This window comes from Neolamprologus brichardi, chromosome 7 (assembly GCF_056152115.1).
Source record: "Neolamprologus brichardi isolate AB-2024 chromosome 7, ASM5615211v1, whole genome shotgun sequence".
In the NCBI taxonomy this organism is placed as follows: domain Eukaryota; kingdom Metazoa; phylum Chordata; class Actinopteri; order Cichliformes; family Cichlidae; genus Neolamprologus; species Neolamprologus brichardi.
The window spans coordinates 6,418,664-6,446,054 of NC_142110.1; the positions used below are offsets into that span (position 1 = coordinate 6,418,664).

The window sequence follows — 27,391 nt, forward strand, 5'->3', positions numbered from 1 at the left end:
GTGATGAACACATCCACACTACAAGTGTCGCTCGAGCTTTGGATCCTCGCCACGCAAGAAACTTACCTCCCCGATTTCTCTCCAGAGGACTCCATCTCATCCGCCACAGACCTTTCTGAGAATCATCTTTACATATTCTTGCGTTTTGTAAATAAACCCCTTGAACTTCCCTTCAGCCTCCTGCTTTCATCGTTTTTTAGTGCGACCGTTCTGGCAGTAAATCTAAACAGACCCCACAAATCTTTAAATGTCACCCAGGTGCAAGAAGCACTGCCTTCTGTCTTTGTTTCCCTGCGGATAATTTAATTGAGAAAGTCTCATTAAAAAAAAAACCCCACTGCCGATGGTGCCTGGGCTGAGGCGCATGCCGAGTCTGACCTTTTGTCATAAGAACAATTAACTTCAGCGGGTGCTCATTAAATAAGACGGCCGTTTTATTATCATTACCTTAATGGCGACTCATATATCAAGATTAAAGTCGAACCCTGTTCACCGAGCTGTCCCGTGAGGTTGACGCCGGGGTTAAATGAGCACTGTGAATGGCGAGGATAGAGCGTGGCTTCAAAACAGTTTTATTGTATCTACTCATTATTCCACTCAGACATACACAAAAGGATTCTGTATACTGTGGGAGTATGACTCAAGTGAAGTGTGGATAAACAGATACTGGCTCTCAAAACAAGCTGGTTATACATGTTCCCCTCGATGATTAGGTAGGGTAGGCTTTTAGTGTGTGAATTTGCATGCGCATTGTTGTCATCTTCTTGCCCATTATTTACCATGCAAGCCCCGCACTGTATAATGGCGAAAGAGATGCGACGTTTGAAGTGATTACATGCAGGTTTAGAGATGGACCTTTTGTAGTCGCGGCCTCCTCGACGCGCACGTACACGACAAATGAAGCAGGAAACACAGATGGAGGGAGAGAGTTTTTGTTGTGTAACTGTATGAAAGCATACAAAGCACAATCAAAGGTGCGCTTGGTATTCCACCCACAGGTAGGGATCACAAGGCCACTCTAAAGCAGTCCAAAGCTACCTTGGGACAGCTCCAGCTCCTCACTTCACAAACCAGTATACAGCGAGACCCTGCAGGGCGCTCGGAGGGGTGGTTAAAATTGGAACACATTCATCTCAATCCCCTTGCCTGCTAGCACTAATGGATGTTAGCCTGTTTTGGAGAGACAATGAAATCGAAGAAAGACAGGATTTCAGGCTCCTGTGGACATGACTGAAAAACACATTTAATCCCTCTGTGCTACAAGCCGGTATGATGCACGATTTGAATTCAACAACTGCATCTTCTCAGCTTTGAAAACAAATCTTTTCTTTCTCGCCGTTGTTTCAGTAACCCTGATGTGTCAGTTGAGTGCAGTCAGTTCGGAGGATAACGTTACTTCTCATTCTGCTCCGTCTCCGCATTGTCTGCTCTTTCTGATGAGGCCCGTGTCCCATTTCCCCTACTGCAGATAAAAGAGGCATCAGTAATGCTAAAGGATGATTAAATAGGCGCTCCTCGGCTACCCACTGAAACACGTCACTGTGTTCCTTACTTGCTGGAAAGGTATAAAAACATCCCAGAGCATTTGTAGTTTTGCTTTGTGCTCTCCATGCACATCACAAGACGTCTTCTATCTGCGTCGCATAGGTGTAGAATGTGCCACACGCCTTCTTTTAGCTGTTTTAGTTTCTCTACTTTCCACGCATTTCAAAATGCACCTCTGCAATACGGGTAGAGAGGTTTCTGTCTACCTGTATTGTTGTACCATCTTTTCCTGCAGAAGAATATCACCCCTTGAGATCCCTGTTCTGCCAATTTGCTGCTCCGGTATAGAAATCCATTAAAGATCCCAGAGGTCTCCAGGTATCTTCTTTTTCTTCCGACTTCTGGCTCGTGCTTATATTTACTATCTAACCACCATGAAATACTATATGCCATTGTAGCGTATCAGCTGTAGTCTCTTAGCAGCAGTTTGGATGATAGCACTACTTTTCATAAAAGAGTGTGAGCAAAGACTGGATTTTTGTGCGGCGTTCCCGACGCTCAGTGTTGGGAAGGTTACTTTTAAAATGTATTCCATTACAGATTACAGAATACATGCCCCAAAATGTATTCTGTAACGTATTCCGTTACGTTACTCAATGAGAGTAACGTATTCTGAATACTTTGGATTACTTAATATATTATCATGCTGTTTACAACTACATGAATGTACTATTGCTGTGATTTATTACTGTTACTGAAGGTCCGCGGCTCCGAACCGTAGTAAAGGGACCTCTGGCTAATATGTCGGGTTCCGTGTCGGGCTTGTAGCCGAAAACTAGCTTTACTTTGTTGTCTGGGTCAACTTTGCTAGGGAGAGACAGAGAGAGGCGTTGAAAGGCTGCTCCAACAGAACTTATTGTTTTTGGAGGAAAACACGAACGCGGTGTACAGTCGAGTCTTAATAGCTTACTTACAACTGGGCTCGTCAGGCTCTCTTCTTAGCTGCAGTGGTTATTATTATATTTACATGCTTCCAGCTCCCGTTTTTGCTCGATGACAGCTCGTACTTTTCCTTTTTCTCCCTCCCTCGCTCACAGACACATAACGGGTATGGCAGTCCATTCTCCCTGCAGCACGGACTACACTGCCTATGATGCTACATTCTTTAGAGCTATACCTGTAGCATTCTGCCTATTAGCTTAGCACAACAACAACAAAAAGGCCTCTCTCACCCAGGAAACAACAAAACCCAAACAGTCCTGACCCGCCACAATATGAAACAGGGAAGTACCGCCGTGTAATTCATTTATTTCAACAAAGTAACTGTATTCTAAATACCACCTTTTTAAACGGCAACTGTAACGGAATACAGTTACTCATATTTTGTATTTTAAATACGTAACGGCGGTACATGTATTCCGTTACTCCCCAACACTGCCGACGCTGCACATACTCTGGAAAGTTGAGTATTTTTCTCTACATGTCGCTCCCTTGGAGAACAAGTGTAGCTGCGCCGTGGAGTGACACATGGATCAACAGAAAACAGGAATCAAGGCATAAAAGAATGTGTGTCTAATTCTATACAAGTTTTACTTGAGAGGAGGGAATATCTCTTGTTGAGAGGGAGACGGGGTTTTTCTTCAGAATACATAAAGCGTTCATGTTTAGTTAATGTCTTATCATTGCCGCATCCAATTAGGATGTGTTTTTTAAGCTGCTTGTCATCTCGATTAAGCAGCCACCATGGGGAGCCTTCTGAAGAAACACTTTGCGTGGGTGGGAAGTACAAGGACAGACATAAATACAACATGTCAGTAAAGAACCAAACGGATAAAATTATGTCGACTGCACAAATTCTTAGTGATACTCACATTCCCTGTGTGTGTACTTTCTGCAGTTTTTTCTGTCATTTGTCTAAACTGTGAGTTAATCACAATCACTGCCCTTCCCAAAACACATTTAATCTTGAGTGAATACTATAGTGTACACGATGTTGCAAAATATACTTATAGATCAGTGATTAAATGTTTTACACCTAGATATAAAACACCAGTGAAGTATGACGCGGTACTGTTTGTTCTTTTGCACAACTGCTAAGCTGTCTCTTGTAAATCCTATTTGAATGAATGCCGAAAACGAGCACACTCTGATTTCACAACGGGAGCTCTTTCAGTGTAAATCACAGCCATGTTTGCCTGGAAATTCCTCACACTAGCATGAAAGGTCAAAGGAGCTGATTTGTGCACAGATAACCACGAGAATTCCTGCCACCGTGGTGATATAACGCCCTGAAGTGCATGTTCGAGGCCAACTGATCTCACAGGATACCAAAAAGCAGGAGCAGCAGAAAAGCTCGACACACGGTGGCTGACTCCGAGCAGGTTTTTCTGAAGAAATGAAAGACCATTACGAGTTGCATACCAGGCAGGAGCTTGGTGGATGGAAAAGTATGTAAATTTCAATGTACTATTCCACTCCAGAGCACAGCAGACTTAAAACCCAACGGCAGACTGTGAAATAGAGCAGATTGCTTCGTTCCTACCTGAAAATGGTTAGGATACTGAGTGATATGCTTAAATTTTGCTTTTACATTTTTCATTTCTGAGACACATGCTGGGCTTACGTGATAAAAACACAACAGATTTATTACGCTACAGCTTCCAAATATTCATTTTTTTAATGACATTGTTTAAAACCACTTTTAAAACTGCCAAAAAGAAAATGATTATTCTTGGCACCAATTCATGCAACCTGTATGCCAAACTCAAGCAAAAGCCCATCATGTTATACTTCATTAATCACTATGATGAAATTTGTCTTCTGTGCTTTACTTTATCCACTGACCCAGCTGCTGTTTTTAATGGCACAGAACAGTTTTGCTGCTGAGTAATATAAGTCCAGGCAGACAGAAAGGCTTTCACGTCCGGTTCAAACCCAGGCAATACAAGCTCGAAACAGCCAGCTTCTCAGGCTTTGGCCTCTATTGATTCTCATTATTTAAAATTGTACAAATTTTACAAGCATCAAGAGTTTATTATTTTTTTTAAATTTCGTTGCAGATGGGTAATATTGTGGCCCAACTTGACAGCAACCCCAAAACCAAAATGAGGCCATCAGCTTCTATTTCAGTACATTTCAGGAATCTATAAATATTTTACAGCACCAAGCTCCCTTTTCTTGGAAAAAAAAAATCATACTGCTTTCTTTAGATTATTTCATGAATAAATAGCCGACAGATTTGACATTATTCCCTCTGAATAGTCCTTTTTAGTTATTTAGGACACGATTTAGGCAGAATCATCTGTTTTTTCTCTCTTTTCTATGAACACTTGATAAATGGAGGCCATCGACACTAGCTAACAATCTGGCGAGGAAGCTATTTGTGCAACAGGATGCATTTAATTCTGCTGCTCTCGTGCATGTGGCTCTACACATTATGCAAAGCGGTGGCATTTGATCTCGGTGTTTTAGAGAGAAACAGAGAAACAAATAAATTGAATGAGTAACACATTGCCCCTACCGTAATCTGAAGGCCAACACGAAAGCTTTTCAAGCCTTTCTTTGGTCCAGCGTGCAAAAAGAGGGTTTTTTTTGTTATTTTGTTCATGTTCAGTTTACTGGAGTTTACTTTCTTACTTAAACCCTTACATTGGAAAATATTGTTTAATGTAACCATATTATCATAACATAGTTACTAGTTATTAGACCAGGGATTTCAAACTCATTTTGAATAGTGGGCCACATACAGCCCACTTTGATCTTAAGTGGGCCGCACTACCCTCCACGGTCAAATTGTAAGAAATAAATATGTAAAATTACAGAAAAAGTTATGTTAGCTCATTGCATATACTTTCCTGTAATTATGAAATGTGAAAATGCTGTTAACTGACAGAATTTGTCCTTTTTTTTGTGAAATCACTGTAAATAAAAAAATGCATTTCTACAGCATATAGTAAAAAAACAAGAACTTTCTGTGATTTAGTTGTTGTATTTCTTATTTACTTGTAGCTAATGGCAATGGAGGAGATTGTAATAAATCACAGAAGCTGTAAAAGTTATGAAAAAAACCGAAATCCAAATATTTATGCAATCCTTCCACATTTTCTAAAGTTGTGCAGTGGGCCAGATTGGAGTCTCTGGCAGGCAAATTCTGGCCCCCGGGTCTTATGTTTGACCCCTGTGAGAGCTTAAGTTAGAAGCATTATTAGAACTTTATTTAGGCCACCTCTCAGCAACGCAATTAAAATTAATGAGGAAATAAAAACAACATTAAACGAGCGACTTAGCCAAATCAGAGCGCATTTACATTCCTATTTAGAAATTCTGCAGCCAGGATCACATGTGACCCAGCTGCTGCGTGACCTTTTTAAATTCCCTGACAGTCATCGGTTGGCTGACATTCAAACAACCAGTCACAGCAGAACAGAAAAATGTTCAGGCTGATCCAGTCTTGCATTAACTAAATGAAAATGTATCTTTCACATGGTGAAAATGCCTTCTTTTTTTTCCTTTTTTTTGGGTTGTTTTGGACCCGGAGCAGCTGGGAAATGGACGACAAGTGCCCAGCCCAGTAAAACAGGAACACTCCGAAGGTTTTATTACTCTGGCCATTAAAAAAGGGAAAAGGCTTACCCGATTTAATGATTCTCAGCAAAGTTCTCCTTTTGCACGTCTTCTGCACCACTTCCAGGGATGCTGCTCTTCTTCAGATCACACCTTGTTGCATGCAGCCAAATGTGGTGAGTCTCAATTCTCTGCAAGTGCCTAACGAACCCCGGAGTTGTGATTTGTGGCTGCATTTGCGGCTCACAGGCCCAAAAATAGACACGCTTGCTTTATGTGAATCACAAAAACGTATACATACTTGATAAGCAACTAACATTCCTCAGTTAAAGCAAAACAGGTGCTGTCGAACTAATTAATTAATTGCAGAAAAGCTTCATTTTGTATGTGATTATAATAGAATGGAATAAAATAGCTCGAAACCTGAGACTGCAGTTTAGGGAAGGACTCAATGAGGAATGGCGGTGGCTCCCAGGCCAGGCAGGTTCCTATGTACTATAGTACATAGGAACCTGCCTGGCCTGGGAGCAACCTGATTTCGAGGAAATAAAAATGCTCAAATTTGAAAGCTTGTGAGTTATTTTGTTCATGTATCAGCTGTTTAGTCGTTTTATGACAAGATGGATGCTGTCATTATATTTTATAATGTGTTTGAGTTAAGGAGAATAAAAGAATATTTAACATTCATTGTACCAATGTTGTTGTGTACGAAGCACAAATTAATTTAAGTTTTAATTTGTAAATTTTTGAGTACATGGTGTACTAGGTTGTAATTGCATAGAAATATATGTTTAAGGATATAAAGAACTATATTTAATGAGTTACAGTGTAAAGAAGTGCTTTGAAATAGTAATATAAACAGAAATTTCAATTTTTCTATTAACGGAAAATATCAGTTAATGATACATAAATTATACTGTGAATAAACGGAATTTTCCGTTTTATAGCTGAAGGAAATGTCCGTAAATAGTACAGAGAGTATACTGTAAATCTACAGAATTTTCCGTTTTATCATTTACAGAAAACTCCATCAAACGTCCGTAAAAAAACAGAAAATGTACTGGCAGAAAATTACCAGGACATTTTCCGTTTTTCTACGGAATTTTTTTTTACAGTGTAATAAGAGAGGAGAAAACTGAACAAAAGGGTTGGAAAGAGTTATAGAACCAGAAAGGGTGTGTGTGAGGTGTAGTTCCACTCCTGAAATTCAGATAAATTATCTCCAGTTAAGCATATTTCAATATAAAGATGATTAGCTCTTGTACTTTGTCATTAAATAAAGCTTAGAGAATTTAAAGAGGCATTTTATGATCGGAATATAACAATCCCAAAACCACAGTAAAGGTCTAATGGACTCAAATTCTCGTATTATTTTATACATACAGTAACTTCTGTTTGATTAAAAAATGGTCAGATTTAATCTACAAAGTCTAATGTAATTAATTTCCAGTAATACAAGATTTGAACATTATTATCCCTCTACTGCTGGGATATTAAAGGGTGCTGATGACTTTAAATCATTTATCAGTATTTGCGAACCATCTGTTGACGCGTTAGCACATCACTTCAGCTGCTCCAGCATACTCCGTTCTGTATCGTCCAACAAACCCACAGAGGACAGCGTATCAGGTTTTATGGTAGACACTGTCCCTGATAAAACTGCTAACACCATCCATCTCATCAAACATGGAGGCGTGTATCTAATCTCCTAGCTTCAAGGCAGACCTGGAGGCCAGATGGCCGCACCCTTCCTTCCCCTCAGGCCAGGCTGGAGCAATTACTACTGCTGCTTCACACGCAGACCTGTGTCACCAACGCAATTAACAAGCTCCGGAGGAGTCTGGGCAACCAGAGAGGGACAGACTGTGTACACAGCATGAATGATGAGAGGAACGAGAAAGGACACATCAGGTTTGGTTGCCAGGTTTTAGTGAACATTTAATATGGGTTGGACTAGACTTGTAGCTGCTGCAAAGGTTTTTGTAATTTCTAGGAGTCTTGCACGCTTGTTCTATGTTTTCATATTACAGCGTGTATATGTATTGTTTTCGCTTATGTAACTTCGGGGAGAGGCTTTGTGGAGTGAGCCTGCAACAATGTAATATTACGCTTCTATCTCCTTTGCATTCTGCATTCATCCTTGTTGTGAAAATGATTCATCACAGCTGTGGCAGAGAGACTAAAATGTGTTACAGCCCCCAGAAGGAAAGGCAGTAGGTGTTATCTAGGTGAAATGTCGTTTTATTCATGGGCACATTCCTTTATCCGCCAGAGGAAACCAGCCCATCACAATCATCATCTCTGTTACCTTGCAAGCCACCAGCCACCAGTTTTATGACTCCTAATTGCCTTCCTAATGTGAAACTTTCATTCCTTATTACATACCTGGGTGTAAACCTTTTCTACTCTTTCATTCATTTACTCTTCCAGGTAGGAAACTTTGACAGGAAAATGTTGCATAAAGGTTGGAGACTGAGGGCCCTAAAGGTGTCTTAGCTGAATCTGGGATGAAAGAGTGATGGAGATCGTCGAAAAGAGAGATTGATTCTCTGGCCTGTCTCGTCTCCACCCAGTCATTGTTCATGAGCTAGGTTTTCCAGACAGCTGTCTGTACCTGCCACCTGTGACTGATGCCTGCTGTCAGTCAGTCTGGGATGGTCCACGATCTGCATCACCTTCTCGCTCCAGTTGGATCTCACATGAGCCCCAAAAAACCCCCAATGAATGGGAAAAGATTGATTAATTCCCTGTTACTATTTCCCAGAGGCACTTTACATGAAGCAGAGACAAGTTAGAGGTATTAGGTGCAGGTTGTGACATAAAAGGCTAACAACCAATGCAGACAAAGGTCATAAATAACCTTTAAATCTGTTTTAAACAGTTTTTTTAATCGATTCATTCCCACCACAATAAAAAAGATCATTTGTGTAAACCAGTGATTTGCAAACATTTTCTGACATGACTCCACCACACAATTTTATCAAACTAAAATCATTAAAAAATTCATAGAAGGTCAACACTATAGCATTTCAATATTAATTTGCCTTAGATACTCTTAACGATTTTCGCCTGGTTGCTTGCACCAATTTGCACTTGCTCTGTGCCCCAGAGTCTGAAAAGCAATGGTGCAAAACGAGGAGGCCAAAATGTGTTTTATCAGAAAGACAATGAAAGTGTGTTCGTCATCTTCTAGTTTCCTCACAGTCTTAGCTTTGTCCAGTGCTCTCAATGACACCAAATATATCTAAAAAATATTAAATGTATATATTTCCGAATCTGATTTAAAGAGGACACAATGTCTACTTTGTAAACAAACAGATCATTTATAAAATCCTATATGAAGGAACCATACTTTTACTGCAACAGACACACTACTGAAGCCAATTCTGTAAATGGAGGTAAAAATAAAAACTCATACAGCACTGCAAACAACAAATTGTGGAGAAGAGGCATGAACTGTAGTTCCTTTCCTCTAGATACCGCTTGAGGATGGCTCCAAACAGGCATCCGTCCCCACAAAGTCCTGCTTACAGTTTTTCTCGATTGCTAAGACACATTCCTGGAAAGCTGCTCTCCTTTTCCCCAAACTGTGAACACAAAACCCAATTTTCAAGCTACATTCACAAAACCTCGGACTCTTCTTGCAAAACCAAACTTTCACCCCAAAACAGTTCAATCTGTGCTCAAAACTGAACTATGCCATCAAATCAATCTAAATTAAATACTCTACTGAGTAGTCACTAAACACGACACAGAGAAAAGGAAAACACAATGCTCAGGACATGAAGCGGTAGAAATAAATGTTTATTTAGGCTAAATGATTGTTGCAAAACAAAATACCTGGGCATTTCTAACACTTGTACATAGAAAAGAGAATTTGCCAAAAAACAGAAATCCTGTGCATTTACATGTAGCACTTGTACGTAGAAATAAAGCACACAAATATAAAAATGAAGTACAAAGAAAGGAAGTGCATTACTCAACCACAGCATCATTTCTCCGTACTGGGTCAGGCCACAGGACATCTACATCACAGGCCATATTTCCCCTGCCAGGCAATAGGGGAAAAAAACTGTGGCATGCCGTATCCAGGCTTGACATGCCTCCACACCCATGTCACCACAGGCCAGTTCCATGGCTTGCAGGAGATTTACCCTGGTGTAAGGTTGGCGTTCATATACCTTCCACCGCCACGAGGAGAAGACTTCTTCAATGGGGTTCAGGAAAGAGGAGTATGGTGGAATCTACTGATGTTTGGTTGTACCCTTAGTCCGGCCTCCTTCATTTCATACCATGGACTAGGACATGATCAATAACAGTCAGTGTTGGGAAGGTTACTTTTAAAATGTATTCCATTACAGATTACAGAATACATGCCCCAAAATGTATTCTGTAATGTATTTTGTTACGTTACTCAATGAGAGTAACGTATTCTGAATACTTTGGATTACTTAATATATTATCATGCTGTTTACAACTACATGAATGTACTATTGCTGTGATTTATTACTGTTACTGAAGGTCCGCGGCTCCGAACCGTAGTAAAGGGACCTCTGGCTAATACGGTGAGTTCGGAGCCGGGCTCGTAGCCGAAAACTAGCTTTACTTTGTTGTCTGGGTCAACTTTGCTAGCGAGAGACAGAGAGAGGCGTTGAAAGGCTGCTCCAACAGAACTTATTGTTTTTGGAGGAAAACATGAACACGGTGTACAGTCGAGTCTTAATAGCTTACTTATAACTGGGCTCGTCAGGCACTCTTCTTGGCTGCAGTGGTTATTATTATATTTACATGCTTCCAGCTCCCGTTTTTGCTGGATGACAGCTCGTACTTTTCCTTTTTCTCCCTCCCTCGCTCACTCACTCTCCCTGCAGCACGGACTACACTGCCCATGATGCTACATTCTTTAGAGCTATACCTGTAGCATTCTGCCTATTAGCTTAGCACAACAACAACAAAAAGGCCTCTCTCACCCAGGAAACACAGAGAGAGAGAGAGCGTCACCCTGTAACCATGGCAACCGTAACGCTGCCACCTGGAACAACAGAACGTAGCTGTCAAACAAAACCCAAACAGTCCTGACCCGCCACAATATGAAACAGGGAAGTACCGCCGTGTAATCCATTTATTTCAACAAAGTAACTGTATTCTAAATACCACCTTTTTAAACGGTAACTGCTCTGATTTCATCTGAAATTACTGTTCTTTGTCCTTGCTGACCACCTTGCCCTGCTCGACCTCCTCTCACACGAACTCCTTTTCTTGGATGTCTATCCATTGTAGTGCCTCACAAACCAGTGCTCCGGCTTATATGTACCCTCAGCAACAAGTGTGATAAATTTTGAGTTGTTGTGTTCAACTGGTGACACCTGAGCTTCACTTGTGTTTGACTTTTGCCACCTGTGCTCATCATTATGCAACACAGGTGCATCACAATGACAATGTGTTGACAAGATGTGTCTAAACAGGTGAAAAGTGCTCGTGGTTTTGCCAAAAGAGTGATTGATTCAAGTGGGTTCAGTTTTTTTTTTTTTTTTTTTTTTTTTAAGAAACTAACTCATTGATAACACAAGTTGATAAGTGTCTGTTAAGCCTCATCCAGTACTTTGAATCAAACATGTCATGGTCCCCGTGTCTCGCCGGCTGACCTCGTGTTAGGCAACATGTTTTGATGTTTTTCTGTTTTCTGTTCTCTCTATCAATCTCCACACCTGCTGCTGATCTCCACTAATCATGAGCCCTACTTAAGACAGCAGCATTTTGCTACTCATTGCTGGATCGTTGAGCTATCGGCATCATCCCAGAACTCATCTGTGACACCATTTGGACGAGTGAGCGAGAGGAGCGGCTGAAGAGAAGAGTTGGACTTTTTTTGGAAAAAGAGAGGAGCGTTTTTGACCTTTCCACCGTTTCCCTACCACCCTGGAGCCCTGGACCCATTTCTCCCAGGGAACTCTGTATATATATATATATGCTCACCTGGTGTTTTCTTCACTGTAAATGAACACACTGCTTTTTGCCCAAGAAATCCCTGGTCTGCGCCTGAGTCCGTTTAAGGAACCTTGTCTAAACACACTTCTTTACTTGTGTGGGTTTGCAGTCAATGCCCTTTGGAGCTTTTTTAACTGATTATCTGACTAAAGATTGGTCTTGCTACCCGAGCTAACTATTGTAGCATTAGCTGATAAAGTAGTACTCTTGAGAGCAACTGTCTGAACTCGGATGATAAAACATGGTTAGGCTAAAGGAGGCACAATACATTGTTGCTCTCAGGTTGCTGCTAATTTGAACCCCAGTGTAGAACAAATATAGGTTTTTGTGTAAGCTGCAAAAAATAGACTTCTTTGGGATTACTAAAGATATCTTAATGGGAAAGTCCACCCTTTAATTCATATTGAGATTGTGGAATACTATGTGTAGATACCACAGTAGCAAACCGGTGTTTGGAATCAGTACACATCCTTATCTGTCTGGCCACTGATTCTCATCGACTTTACCATTAGCTGCACTCTTCTGCATCTTCTGCTCTGTTGTGGTTCTCTTGCTTCATTGCCACACATCCTTTGCCTCTTTTATGGATGGTGAAACAGGCTCCTCCATGGTTACAAAGCACATTTAAGTCTTATAAATATGTTCACACAACTTTTATGATGTGCGCTTGCGAGTTTTGTGGATTTTCACACCTAAATTGGCTTTTATATGTGTGAATATGAGCATACTTTGGTGATATAAAAAAATCTATTCAACAAAGAAGAAATATAGTTTAATCAAAGACAGAAATAATAGGCTAATTACTCAGATTGTAGACAATTATGCTTACCCATTTGCCTAAATGTGCAAAACAATTTGCAATTTTTGCTACAGAATTAAAAATGTCCTGAAAACCTCAACTGTCAAAGTGGAAAAAAAACCCCTAATAACCTAATCAAATTTTTCCACTGCTCTTCATCTCCCTCTCTGTAGGGTGCAGATTGAAAACCCTTATAAGTCGACACAGGTGATGAAAATGTTGGCTTTCAAGGTGACACTAGCTTTGAATTTTCACCACCACGTCAGGTGTTATAGCAGTTATATCTGGTTGTAGCGAGAGTGCTTAAACCGAAAGCCTACTGATGAAAATGTAAAATAAATAAATCTTAACTAGCAACCTCAGACTGATGCCTGTTTGCTTGTTCGTATTTGTGCAGGTGCGCATGTGTGCGTCTGAAGAGACCAGAGGAAAAGATGAATAAGAGAGTGCATTTACTGTGAGAGAAGCAATACATTCTACTCAAAGATACATGCCAACTGGGCGAGGGTGGAGGTGTGGGTCTCTGCAAACGCACATCCTAACAAATACTTAAAAAAGCACACACATAAATAAACACACAGTGTGCACGTGCAAGATACATTTCAGCGCAGTGTGCAGCCTGTTATTAGAGAAATTTCCTATTTCTCTTGCCGCTATTGCACGCTAATAAACAGAATCATTAGGGCATGTTTTGGTGGGTTGGTGAGTGGCGGAGTTGCTCCATTACTGGGAAACCCACAGACTCTGATTGCCTTTTAAAATGACGGCAGAGAAACAGGCTCCGTTAATGGCGGCAATCAAAGCTTCATCCCCACCACTAGCAAGCCTGTCACGTAGCTAATTCAATCTCACAACCCATGAAGCAATTAATTCATGTCAATACAAATACACAAACAGCTTTTTTTCCTTCTTGCCCCATAAGGAAAGTGGAGGTCTTAAGACTGAGCTTCTGTTTATTTGCACACCTTTGTGACGCCGTGTGATCATGCTCGGTGAAGTGTACGAGGAAGAGCAGGTGTAATTGGGTGTGGAAAAAAAAGAAACCTCGTGGTCTCCCAGCTAAATGAGATCCGACAATCGTTTCCTCTGCATTTTCTCCCCTGACAACGGGCACATTGTCCCCCCTCCCCTTCCTCCTCAGGTTCGTCATTATTGCTCCATGACATAAGCAACGCACATGAAGGGATAATAAAACCAGACTCCATTTGATAACACAGGAGCTTGTATCTGACTACGCCCACGCCTAACTAACTTAAATCAATTTAGCTGCAGACACTAAAACGCTCACAACAAAAGAGAATCTCTAAAGGGGTTTAAGTGCTCTGGGGCTTTGACAGGAGGCAATGGCTTAGTAAATGTTGGAAGATCAAAAGTTAAACCAATTAGAGAATACCAAACTCGATGTTATCATCTAGATAGCAACCAGAGGCTAAATGAGTTTGTCAGAGTCAATGTCTCAGTGTTTTGTTTGAGTCAATATTTCAATTATGCTCTAAGAAAGCATTCTTGGCTTGATGAAGCAGCTCAGGGAGAAACTGGGTGTGAAGTGAAATGCGTCACATGGTGTGTCAGAAAAGTAATGTGAGAAAGGAACACGAGTGACGGAGAGACAAAGCCTTTCAGATTCAGGTTAGGAGTTGATCAAAGTGGGTTCTAGCTCATCTGAGACTACAGGCATGAAGCTAGTGTGCATTTAAATGCATTTGTGGAGAAGCAGAGACCCTAAAGAGCTCTCCTGCTCCATCACCCCCTCTTGTTTCCAAACCTCCCATTCCCAGCACTTTCTGAATGTGTTGCTTCTTTGAATTTTAATGGAAAAAAAAATTCTCCACTTCCCGATTTCCCTCTTTAGGGCATTTCATCTTGTTTCCTGTCTCTATCTATCAGAAAAAGGAAAAGTCTCACATGCCTGTAAGGTTTTCTGATAATGGTGACTTGGTTGACTGATGATCTTCATATTTTTCTAGAGTTTTGCAAGAGATAAAAACAATGGCTCTTAAAGTGGAGATATGAATGTCATCATCTGCATCCAATCTAAGAAACAAGCAGTTTATTTATAGATTTAAGACAAAAATAGACAAATAAAAACAAGTGAAAACATCAGATAGCCAGACTCCCGTGTGCTGTTATACTAGGGAAAAAAAAAAAGCGCTTTCAGTTTTTTCAATAGACTGTTGACACACCAACATTTCCCTTGGGAAGGTATACGCTCAGTGCATCTTAGTGTAGTGCTACAGTGGTGAAGTCATGTTGTTGTCAAACTTGCTCCACATATTATGGGTGACACAGCTTTCAATTGTGGATTTAAGGCAACAGAATCAATCACATTAAAAACAAACTGCTGATACAGACGGACGCATGGCAGTACATCATAAATGAAGGGTATGGATGAGCAGGTCAAGGTAGGAGGTGCGTACACTTGTGTGGACTGTAATCTGTCACTCGGTGCAGATTGGCTGGAGTAATGAGCCTTTACATTACAGTACATAAAAGGCGATAACTGCTGGAGAGCTGTTTTGCGCAAAATGTGGTTCAATTTTCACCTAACAAAGAGTCAGCAACATTCACCGATCAATAGATGTCAAAATGTCCCTCCACCTTTGATAATAAATCTGACAAGCACATGAGGAAGTGGCACAAATCTACAAGCCTTCTGAGACAGGGTAGGGCAGAGGATGTGGGGAAAAGAGAAGGTGAAAGCAACAGGATGATATAAAGCAGATATGACAGTTTCCTTCCCCCCCCCCTTTTATACAATCAACATAAAACACCCAGAACAATAAATTCTCTCGACAATCTAAGGCATTGTGGCATCTGAGAAATGCTCCTTTTTTATATCTGAGAGTGTCCAGAGGGTTTGTCAAGACAGCAGAGCCAAAATGATATTGCAAATAAATGAAGAGTGAAGCGCACCGTGTCAAAGAATTTCCTATTGCTGACATCAGTTTGGGCTTAACGTATGCTTTGCTCGGCTGCCTACCCGGGCTACCGTCTAAGGCGGCCAGGCTCACCAGTAAGCCAAGGATCTGACTGGCTGTGAAAATTGAGCCTGATGGTAATTGATTGCACATAACTTGCGTGCTTCAATTAAAGAAAGTTAGTAGCTAGTGAGGAATTAGAAAAGTTTGAGTAGAAAAGATGTGGCTATCCATATTTGTCACAGTAGCTTTCTTCAAGGTCACTTTACTGCCAGCAGGCACTGAAAGGGGAGGGGGGAGGTCCCAGGGAGATGGCTGACAGAGAGAGGGCCAGCCTGACAGCTCAAGCGAGCTGATGGCTGGCTGAAGCAGACAGTGAAGGACAGGTGGACGTAATAAGAGTCTGATCTTCTTGTATCAGGGGGCGTGGTCCATTGATGGTCCAGAATCATTGTCTTCAAAGTCCCGTGGGTTCATGGGCTCTGCTCGTGGCTCAGGCAGCCTAGATGACAGAAAAACACACATGTTATATCATATCCAGTCTTCCAGCTTTTCCTCTCTTTTATCTTTTTCCACAAACATCTGAAAGATTGGCCACCCACACAGTTCGACACTCACGCATATTATGAAAATATAATAAACCTTTTGTGAAATGTAATCAGCTTCAATCAAGCTACGCCTTAAGTAGAAATCATCCATTCTGTCGGTTTTATATCAGCAGCTCGGAGCTGACAGAGACAAAGTGATAGCTAAATTGCAGGGACCTGTTGTAATTTGAGCCCAGCTGATAGATTCAATTTCACTGGAGACAGTCTACACTAATCATATGCTCTAATTGGACAATGTCGCAAGGGTGACGGAGCACTGGTGATGCTAGATAAGCAACTCTCCTGTAACTTCTCTCCCACCCCATCTTTCTCATTATGATTTTCCATCTAAATCTACAGGCCAACATCCATTTTTAAAAGACTACATGTCAGCATCTTTTTCTAAACACACACACACACTTATTCACAGTATGTGGAAGCTGTTTAATTCACAGAGATTCAGTGCACTTTAAGGCTATGCCATTTAATCTCGCCGTTCAAATACATCAATTCAAAGCAATCGCTTTCTATGACCTTGGGCAGTTAGTTTGCATTTATATATGTGAATTTACACTCATCTATCAAAGCATGAATACGCAAAAAAGAGCTTAGTTCAAATAAACCTCTGACTTTCTACTTTGCAGGCCACAAACTACAGTAGAAGGACAAATAAACTATTATGGAGGTTTGATTGCCTGTATACCTAAAGATGTACATGAATGCCAAGCTTTTAATGCCTTTTCTTTATCACTCTCAATAGTATGTTGTGTTGGTACAGTGCTGCTTTTTTCATATCTTTCAGTTTTTACATTTGGAGGTTTAATAACGAGCAAACAGCAACAGGTACTTAATCAATAATCTCTTCCACGCAACTGGTTACAAATGATAGTTAATAAAACAAATGAACATATTCCCAGACAAGCACTCGGTGCAGGAACTAATAATTGGAAAGCTTCTGCACATAGTAGGAAAACTGTTATAATGCGAGTAACAGTTGTTTGTAGGACATATTAGTGTGATGTGGGTTCAACACGAGTCATTTCATAAAACATTCTCTCTGATGTCTTGAAATGTATGTAAGTTGATGTATAGGAGATGTGATGGAAAGATTTGTTATAATCACCGGTAGACTGTTCAACAGTCTTGAGCTACTTTTTGTTATTCTTTATTCATTCATTAGACAATGAAAATGACTGAAAAAGTAGCCAATCTAGTGCTTATACCTGAATATTTTCAGTGGAAATCCTTTTATCTATGCACTAAACTCAAGCGATGAATCTATACATTACAGAAAGCTTAGCAAAGAATCGTGTATTAAATTGTACCTTTAGGCACTGTGTCACTAGCAGCCTGTCACAAAAACACATAACGTGTTCCCATTTCTTTAGTTCAATGTACAAAAAATACCAACAATAACACAGTTTGACAGCCAACAAGATGATTCCCGAAGAGCTATTAGCAGAAAACTTGTATCTCGACATGATGTTCTTAATTTTTTTTAGGAAACTCACAAGTGGAGGAGAAAAAAAGAGACGGGTCTAAAAAAGGTATCCAAAAGTCAGTCATTCAGGACCCTTCAGCTGATCCATCTACTGTTTAACCCTTTAAGACCTACCATAGAACCAAGTCCGCCAGAGCTTATATTATATTTTTACATGCTGTGGAGCCATTTTTGGGAGCATTTCAAGTTGCTATACATCAATACAACCATTATAGCCTAGATTTTAATAATATGTATGAATTAAGTGCATAGTGATGACATAAATTGCAAAAAAGTGCAATAAACTACAAAAAAATTGAAAATCGTTTTTGTTTTTTTAACATATATTTCTAGTTAGAGAAATTTAAGAGGCTTATCCCTCAAAACTGTAAATACAAAAAAGTTGCACAAAATAGTTTCCCACCACAGGAAATTTATTTTGAGTGCCTTCATAGTTTTATTTTTGAAATACACCAATTTTTATATACTGCAGGAAAAACGAAAATAAATATTATAGTGCAAATTTGCAAAAAAGCAGCATATGCATCAAAATAAACAATTTCCAGCAGTGCAATATGAGTCCAAAGCATCCCAGAAACGACACAGAAAGTCATAAAGTCAAACATAACTTTTAAAAACACCAGTATAGGCTCATTGAGGCCCGGACGGGAAAAAAAACTACATTTCCGCGAAAATGACGTCACTTCCGGTTTCGGGCAGGTCATGGCGGACATGCGATAGTTCGCGCTGACATCTAATCCAATGTAGGAAGTGTTATGAACAGCTGATCGGATCGGCAAAGCGTGTTTCTGGAATATTATGTTTTTGTTGCTGCAAGTGCTTTTTATGCAGTTTTTGCAAAGCTATATGTGGAAGGAAACTGCGACCTAGGACAAGCTGATGGCATAAGATGTAAGTACAATTCCTCCGGTTTCATATGCAAAAAAAATTATTGCGCTAGCTCACGTGGTTGCAGAGCTACCGGATTTAAAAATAGTTACGCAAAACAGAGCGTTCCGCTCCGACCGGTTTTAAAGGGTTAAAAAAGTCGCATCAGAGATGGTCTCAGCAGAAGGGTCGCTGTCAAGAAGACATTATTAAGGAAGAGAACCAGAAAGAAAAGGATGAAGTATGGCAAACTGCAGAAGAACGGACTGGAAATCAGTGGCAGTATGTTTTATGGAGTGATGGAGGACGGAGGGCAGGTCGTCTACTAAACTGAAAGTTGGTGGTTCGACCTCTGGCTGCTCCAGGCTGTATGCCAAATATCCATGGGGAAGATACTAACTCCAAGTTGGTATCTAACCCCATGTGTGTGAATGTCATGGTTTGGGGCTGCATTTTAGCAGCATTTTAGCCAGGGATGTCTTGACAATGTTGATGGAATTATGAATCATCAGATCTTGGCATGGGTTTCATTTTTCAGTGACAATGATCCCAAACACACTCTTAGTAAAAGCATGTCTGGATAGAAAAACATACAATGGAACACTAGCAGTCATGGATTGGTCTCCCCAGAGCTTGGATCTCACTGACTAATGTAATATATTATTGAAAGACTATTACATCACGTAGTAGTATTCTACCTGTGGGTAGCTACAGTTAGTACTCTATACAACACCCAGCCACACTCTTAAAACACAGAATACTGAAATAAGCTGCAGTGTTTATGGGAAACCTTGAGTCCTGATATTGACCCAAATGCTATTTTCAGTTCTACTACTACATACTAACCACCAAAACACTGACGCAGAGAATACTAAAGATATTAACACTAAGATGTTTTGATAGGACACAATAACCAACCAAAACCGGTTTAAAGAAATGAGCAGTAAGCAGTCTGGTAATCTACAGAGCAGTTTTAGTTTAAAAGTGTCAGGACGATGTAAGATATTACATCGTTTACACTGAAACTTTTCATCTAAGAACAAAAAAGCAGCAAACTAATAAATATATTCTAGACCTTATTTTGGCAGTTAGGGTTCGGGTTAGGCAGCACGGTGGTTAGCACTGTTGCCGCACAGCAAGAAGGTCCTGAGTTCAATTCCAACATCAGGCCGGGGTCTTTCTGTGTGGAGTTTGCATGTTCTCCCCGTGTTTGCGTGGGTACCCTCCGGGTACTCCGGCTTCCTCCCACCGTCCAAAGACATGCAACTTGTGGGGATAGGTTCATTGGATAATCCAAATTGTCACTAGGTGTGATTGTGTGAATGAATGTGAGTGTGAATGGTTGTCTGTCCCTGTGTGTTGGCCCTGCAACAGACTGGCGACCTGTCCAGGGTGTACCCTGCCTCTCGCCCTATGACAGCTGGGATAGGCTCCAGCGCCCCCCGCGACCCTGAAAAAGGATAAGTGGAAGTGAATGGATGGATGGATGGATAGACCTTATTTTGTGAATGTTACCTCATTTTTCTGTTATAGATACATTTCCTTCGATCTCTGCTTCCCTGAAGCTTCCTTGCCACCTTTCTTCCTCCATCTTTGTTGTCCATGTCATTTATAGCACAATTTTTGAGGGTGAAAAAAATCCCAATTTTTGTTACCAGGAAGCAAAACCTTTCAGAGCTCTGCTCCCTGAATATTCCTGTCTGACACACTTTTTTGGCAGAAACAAAGAACTGCTTTCCCTTTCTGCACCTCCTCAAGGAGCAGATCATAATAGAAACTCAAAACAGGGAAGCTGATCAAAGAACACCATGACATGCAAGAATACCTGGTAGTCTCTATGTGTATGACCTGTAATTAAAACCATATTAGCCTTCCAGACCTCAATGGGTTCACACCAGTTTAGTTATTGGTCAAACTGTAAAACAACACTATAAACCAAGAAGCTATAATAATCATGCAGAAACACACACACACACACACCTTGGCATCCAGCGCCAACTTACTGACTGCCAAAAGTAATGATATTAGAGTCAACAAGACAAATAGCACAGGGTAAGTTTCTATTTAGTTGTACAATCTCACTTAAGCGTCAAAATAATGAATTATTCCACATCTCTGTAAACTCAAATTCTTGGCAAAGTTACCTTTTTGTGCTTTTATCCACTAGACCAACTTTACTGAGGATTCAAGCTGTCTACTGCACCACACAGGCTTTTCATTCATTGTCATCAGCATAGCACACAAAAGTCTATATTGAGCTGAGCCCTGAGCTCACAAAGCTCTGTCCTGTCTGAGATGGTGTTTGGGGTAAAACGTTGACAGACTTATTTGTGCAAGGCAATTTCATCTTGCATCTCCAGTCAACCAAAACAGTCACCCTGCTCCTCACACACACACAAAGAGAGGCACAAAGTGAGGCCTACACTACGGAGGCAAATGAACTATTTATATTCAGATGGTCTTTGCTAAGCTTTAGGACACATGGATGTTATAACTTATTTATTCCACCCAGAGGAAAATGCCATTACTTGAGTGAGAGTGAGGCTGTGAATGGGACATGTAGTGGACAAAAAAAAAAGACAGTAGAGCTTTCAACATACAGTGGATTGGAGATAAGTTCTCCATAACTCAAAGGCTTTGATTTGTTCTCTTTTTCTGTCTGTTCATCTTCCCTGGCCTAAGTAAAAGATCACTTAGCTGATTGTATATGTGCATGTCTTCTGACGACTCAGTTCTTTCCATCCATGACTTATTCATAAGCCTTAATGCAGTTGATGTTTTATTGATCACGACTGATCATTGCCTCCCTCTCTTTATGTGACCATGGCCAGCGGATAAGAGTAGAGCTGAAGGCTGAGAGGGCTGCTACAGAGCAGGTATGGTCTTCAGTGTAACGTGCTGGCTATGCTTCTGGGTGATGGATGGACAATAAGCATTGTGTGTGTGTGTGTGTGAGGGAGAAAGAGATACGGGTTTAGATAGGATTGATCGAGTAGGAAAAAGCTAATCTTACTAATGTTTCCTCTCTGAGTGACAAAGAAAAGTTTCACCAGTAGAACCAGAGTGACTCCATCGCTCACTAGAGAAAACCTCCGTCTACCTGTGACGAAAACAGAGGGGGGCAAGCATGTGATGATCCTATACTTTGACTTTTGTCTCTTTTACTCTTTTTGTTTTGTTTTGTCCATAGGCTAGGGAGCTCTCTAGTAAATGGAGGAGGGAGAGGTCCTTGCCCTGATTAAGTTTGAATTCCCTGCTCTTGGCAGAGGAGCCGCGAGACTCCTAAGTCATCATCCGGAAAGAGTCCCATCCTGCTGTGGCAGCCTTGCCAGCTTGGGCCAGCCTCATTGCCATATGAATAATCATACTGCAGTAGCTCAGATATGCTGAATGGGGCCGAGGTGTGTGTGTGTGTGTGTGTGTAAATAGAGAGACGGAAAAGGGAGGAGCTGAAAAGCAAACTGCAGGTCGCTGATAGGGGAGTGAGGTTCTCCTTGATTAAGCAAAGAGGTTGAACGAGAGTAAGGCTATGTACATAAGCCTCGTGACAATCATCCGGAGGGGGAAATAACCATTGCAATTTGCATTTCCAAACAGTGGTGATGCCATCTAAGTGTACCCCATCACATAAGATGGCTGAGCCCATTCCTCAAGCCCTGGGGGTCTATGAGGTTTGGTCTAATGAGAGAGGATCCTTAATGGTTATTGATAGAGCCCATGAGGACAGACTCTTACCCTTACTCTCCAGTCAAGCAGTGCACTCTGCTACTATTTAATGAAGTAAAATTTGCTGCTTCTGAAGGATGATTTAACACTAAAAACAGATTTCTGACAAGAGATGACGAGCAAAAGGAGTGCAGAACATTAAGGAAATAACGAAGGAAGATGGTGAAAAAAATGTAAATGGCAACGTATAATGTAAAAAAGTAAAGACAGACTCTCTACCATCTACGCACTATTGCTTGATCTAATAGTCCTAGAGAGGCTTACATCCTTCACTCTCTTTTGCCATCAAGTCATCAACATCCATCTTCTCTCCGTGGATTTATGTTCTTTCCTTTCATCTGACAACCTTGTCTACGGATGAGTAATTTAGAAATGGCCCATGCACACACACCTTTCATTAAAAGCACCCCTGTGATCTTCCCAGCACTTTGCACTGCGATGATCCTGTTAGCTAGAATTGGAGATATGAATGTATTCTAATGAGGAGAAATGTAAGGGCAAGTCAGAAGAGGGAAAAGGAGTGACACGGAAAGGTGAAGGAAGACCATTCGGTTGAGCTTCGGAACGCTACATATCAGAGAACAAAGAAAGGAGAGCCAGAGTGATGGAAGAAAAGTGATATTATCTTGATTTAAACGTGTGCTGCTGAGACATGAGGAAGGAAGCGGTAATAAATAAGAGTGAAAGGTGTGGATAACAGATTTTAAAGAGTTTCTTTTAAAGTTCCACTAGTCCACATTCTTCAGGTTATTTACTACACACAAAACGGCAACAGCTTTTAGCAGGCTATAATACAAGCTCAACAGGTAGTGCATTTAACCCTTTAAGACCTACCATAGAACCAAGTCCGCCAGAGCTTATATTATATTTTTACATGCTGTGGAGCCATTTTTGGGAGCATTTCAAGTTGCTATACATCAATACAACCATTACAGCCTAGATTTTTTAATAATATGTATGCATTAAGTGCATAGTATTTACATAAATTGCAAAAAAGTGCAATAAACTACAAAAAAAATTGAAAATCGTTTTTGTTTTTTTAACATATATTTCTAGTTAGAGAAATTTAAGAGGCTTATCCCTCAAAACTGTAAATACAAAAAAGTTGCACAAAATAGTTTCCCACCACAGGAAATTTATTTTGAGTGTCTTCATAGTTTTATTTTTGAAATACACCAATTTTTATATACTGCAGGAAAAACGAAAATAAATATTATAGTGCAAATTTGCAAAAAAGCAGCATATGCATCAAAATAAACTATTTCCAGCAGTGCAATATGAATCCTAAGCATCCCAGAAACGACACAGAAAGTCATAAAGTCAAAGATAACTTTTAAAAACACCAGTATAGGCTCATGAGGCCCTGATGGTAAAAAACTACATTTCCGCGAAAATAACGTCACTTCCGGTTTCGGGCAGGTCGTGGCGGACATGCGATAGTTCAGCTGATGGACGTAGGAAGTGTTATGAACAGCTGATCGGATCGGCAAAGCGTGTTTCTGGAATATTATGTTTTTGTTGCTGCAAGCGCTTCTTATGCAGTTTTTGCAAAGCTATATGTGGAAGGAAACTGTGACCGAGGACAAGCTGATGGCATAAGGTGTAAGTACAACTCCTCCGGTTTCATATGCAAAAAAAATTATTGTGCTAGCTTATGTGGTTGCAGAGCTACCGGGATTTAAAAATAGTTACGCAAAACGGAGCGTGCCCGCTCCGGCCGCCTTTAAAGGGTTAAAAAAGGAATATAATAAGCACAGCAGACATGTTAAGGAAAAAAAGAGTACCTGAAGATAAGCTAAAACTGTTTCAAGGTTAAAAAAAATCTGTTTAACCTAAGGAAATTCAAAGTGCTACATTCAACATAATGCATTCTTCGAGTGCAGTATCCAATATTTCTAAGTCAATAAATGATACCATACTTTATTAAAAATGTCTTTTTCTATTAAAAGAATAAGATGTTCCATTGATGGCCATCACATCTATTCAAATAAGATACAGTGAAGGGTGTTAGAGCTGTTTCCTTTAATAAATTTAAGAGAACAGCGACGTATCAAGGGGCTTAAGAACACGGGCAACAGTATCCATATAAATTACATCTGCATAGTCAAGCACGAATAGGAATGTTGCCAAGAACAAGGACACAAGCTATAGAAAGAAGCTTGCGTAGGGAAAAAGCATGCCCATAATTAAGTAAGTCTATTGATTTTAGTCCCCTAAAATGTGCTGGATTAATTTCACAATCAGCAGAACAAAATAAGTGTGAGCATTTCTAAATGCCCTGACACAGTTGTTAAGGTCCTGGCTGCAATCCATTCAGGACTTTAAGCCTGGTGCTATTTTCCCCTATCCTTAACAACTGAGACATTTCTTGTAATATCCTTTGAGATGTCCTCTGTAATATCCTTAAGGAACAACAACAAACTGTTTTGTTGGCTGTGTAATGAAATGTTTAGTTTGTCTCGAAGGTGTAAAATTAGAACATGATCACTTAAGATTAAGGCAAGCACCACTGACAGACATTTATGTGGTTTATTCTTTAAGATTAAATCTAGATGCGCTGATGTTTCTTGATTTTTGGCATGTGGCTAATTAGGAGCTGAATTTAATTTAATTCAATACACAGATTCTTTTTTTTAAGGAATGTCTTTTCCAGATAAATGCTTGTGAGAATGGCATCTATCTCAGGGAGCAGATGCATCCTAAAATGCCTTGAGGAGCAGACCTCCTGAGCTGGATGAATCAGTGAAGCCAGCGAAATTCAAATCCCTGATGCTGAGGAAAGGAAAGATCACTTGAAAGGTCACAGAGAAATTATCCATGCACTAAAAAAAACCCCAAAACAAATAAAGAGGTGATTGCTGCACCTTGAGAGACCTGGCATCAAATCAAAGGCAGGCTTGCTGGTTTGAACAAGTCATGCTTACAAAGTAAGTTACTTCCCTGAACATACCAACATTACAGGCCAGTTTTTTTTATCTTGTGAACAACAAATGAAACTCCCTTGCACACAGCCTGAAAAATTCAGGATTCTTTATTCAGCTCTGAGGCACTGGGTCATGAGTAAGACATGGTGTTCTGGTGGATGTGAAAAGGCTGGCCCAGATAGCAGCACTAAACCTTTATATATAGGATACAGAGTAAGGGTGAAAAAAAAAGGAGGATGTGGTGGGAGCATGAGATTAAGACGAAGAAGTCAGCTTGTTTGGAACTGTGCACTGTGCACTACAAAGCATGTCCGACTTCTACTAGGTGAAGATGGATTCAAGGACCCAAGAACAGATCCTCGAGACCCTCACCCAGAGGAGTTGCAGCTCAACTACGAGCAGTTCCCTAAAACCATAGTGCAACTGCAAAAGCAGTACAACTAAAAACACCTCTATATAGTGAAGAAGAAAGGAAATACTAGTATCAGATGCCCAGATCTCTCTGGTCTGATGGCAATGGCACAAGATGGAAATTCAAAGTGGGGAAACAACCAAAACATCTCTGATGGTATACCCAGTAATATCTAAATGATGTGCGTGTGTGTGCAAATATAGATTCTACCGGCTAAAAGGCACAGATGCATTTTCCCCTCACTCTTCTATCACTTTCTATGCCTTCATTGATTAGTTTCAAAGTGTGACTGCATCTGCTTCTTTTGACAACAAATGATTTTTCTATATTCTGACCTTCAGACAAAATCTGTCCAATTTGGCCAAGTAGACTGAGGAGAAAAGCTAACTATTTTCTGCACTGAGAGCTCTAAAAATTCACAACAACGCACCCCAACATCAGGCTATACAGGTCAGTAAAGTACTTACCTTTATCTACTGTTTAAGGATTCATTTTATGTGCATATTTTTGGCCACCTTTTTCTGTCTCCAATATTGTTCTTTCTGCAGTTTCGTTTTATTTGTAATTCAAAACACCTACAATATTACAAGGTTTTTGTCTGTTATGGCAGAAAAATAAAACCTCCGAGTGTGAGAACAGTAATCAAGAGGCTGCTGTTTGAGCAAAGGTGTGACATGCAGTGCAGGCATTAGAGGTGGATGTAAGAATCGATGAGTCACAGCTGGAAATTCATCTGTTTTTAAACCACTGACTGATGCACTGTATTTCATATTCGAAAAAGCATAAATACACTTTGCAATTGTATTATTTGAGAGTCACTTTAACATAATGACACGCAAATAGGTGGCACGCTGGGTGGGTTTGGATGGTTTCATTTATTTTGGCATAAAATATTCCATTTTGCTTTCTATTTCCTAATTCACTGAGGATTTAAGCACAACAACAACGAGATGGGTTCCCAGAGAAAAACATTAGTAGCCATATCGAAATCAGTAACACATTATGATACTCTGCAAAAAAATGCATGATGTTAGAGTCTTGTGCCTTGAGACAAATAAAATAACCACAACACTGTTATTCCTCCTTGAGATGGGAGATCATCTACAAGGCTGTTAAAACTCCCCGGGCAGTTTAATGACAAATCCGTACATAGCGACCCCGCTTGCATGTGTGCACTAACCCTTGTCGAACAATGCTTGTAGAAATTTTGGCTTTGTTTACATCGTGATTTATTGAGCTGAAAATATTCTTTACCCCAGGAAACATAACTGGTACCATCACAATATTTAGACTGCAGCAGACTGCAAAACTGTAAGAAAATACTGTTATACACTTATTTAATTTTTAAACGGCTCCAATCCAAGAAATGTGTCATCTTCTATCCAATCAGTTATGATTTAAGCACACAAACCTTTTTCTAATTCAATTTTATTTTGAGATAAAGTCTTTAAATATTCATATTTAAACTCTGGTGATCACTGGAAGAGAGTGAAACAAACTTGTAGACCAAAGAGAAGACCGACTAATATGATGCAAACTGTGAAAAGACTGACTAATTGCTATAAACAATGACAGTCTGCCTCTCTCAGAGTCACTGGTCTATTCATACTGTTCGCTGGGA

General features: G+C 40.3%; 1 protein-coding gene across 2 annotated transcripts in view; it reads right to left on the bottom strand.

Annotated features, from left to right (window-relative positions):
• Positions 1–14,868: 14,868 nt before the first annotated feature.
• Positions 14,869–27,391, bottom strand: part of trim44 (TRIM family member 44) — a 48,420-nt gene continuing 35,897 nt past the window's right edge. Inside the window, exon 6 of one of the 2 annotated variants that reach the window (XM_006789566.3) lies at positions 14,869–16,255. In XM_006789566.3, the coding sequence (XP_006789629.1) occupies positions 16,171–16,255 (85 nt within the window). In that variant the 3' untranslated portion in view covers positions 14,869–16,170. The remainder of the gene's footprint in view (positions 16,256–27,391) is intronic. The other variant, XM_006789567.3, reaches the window with a different exon arrangement.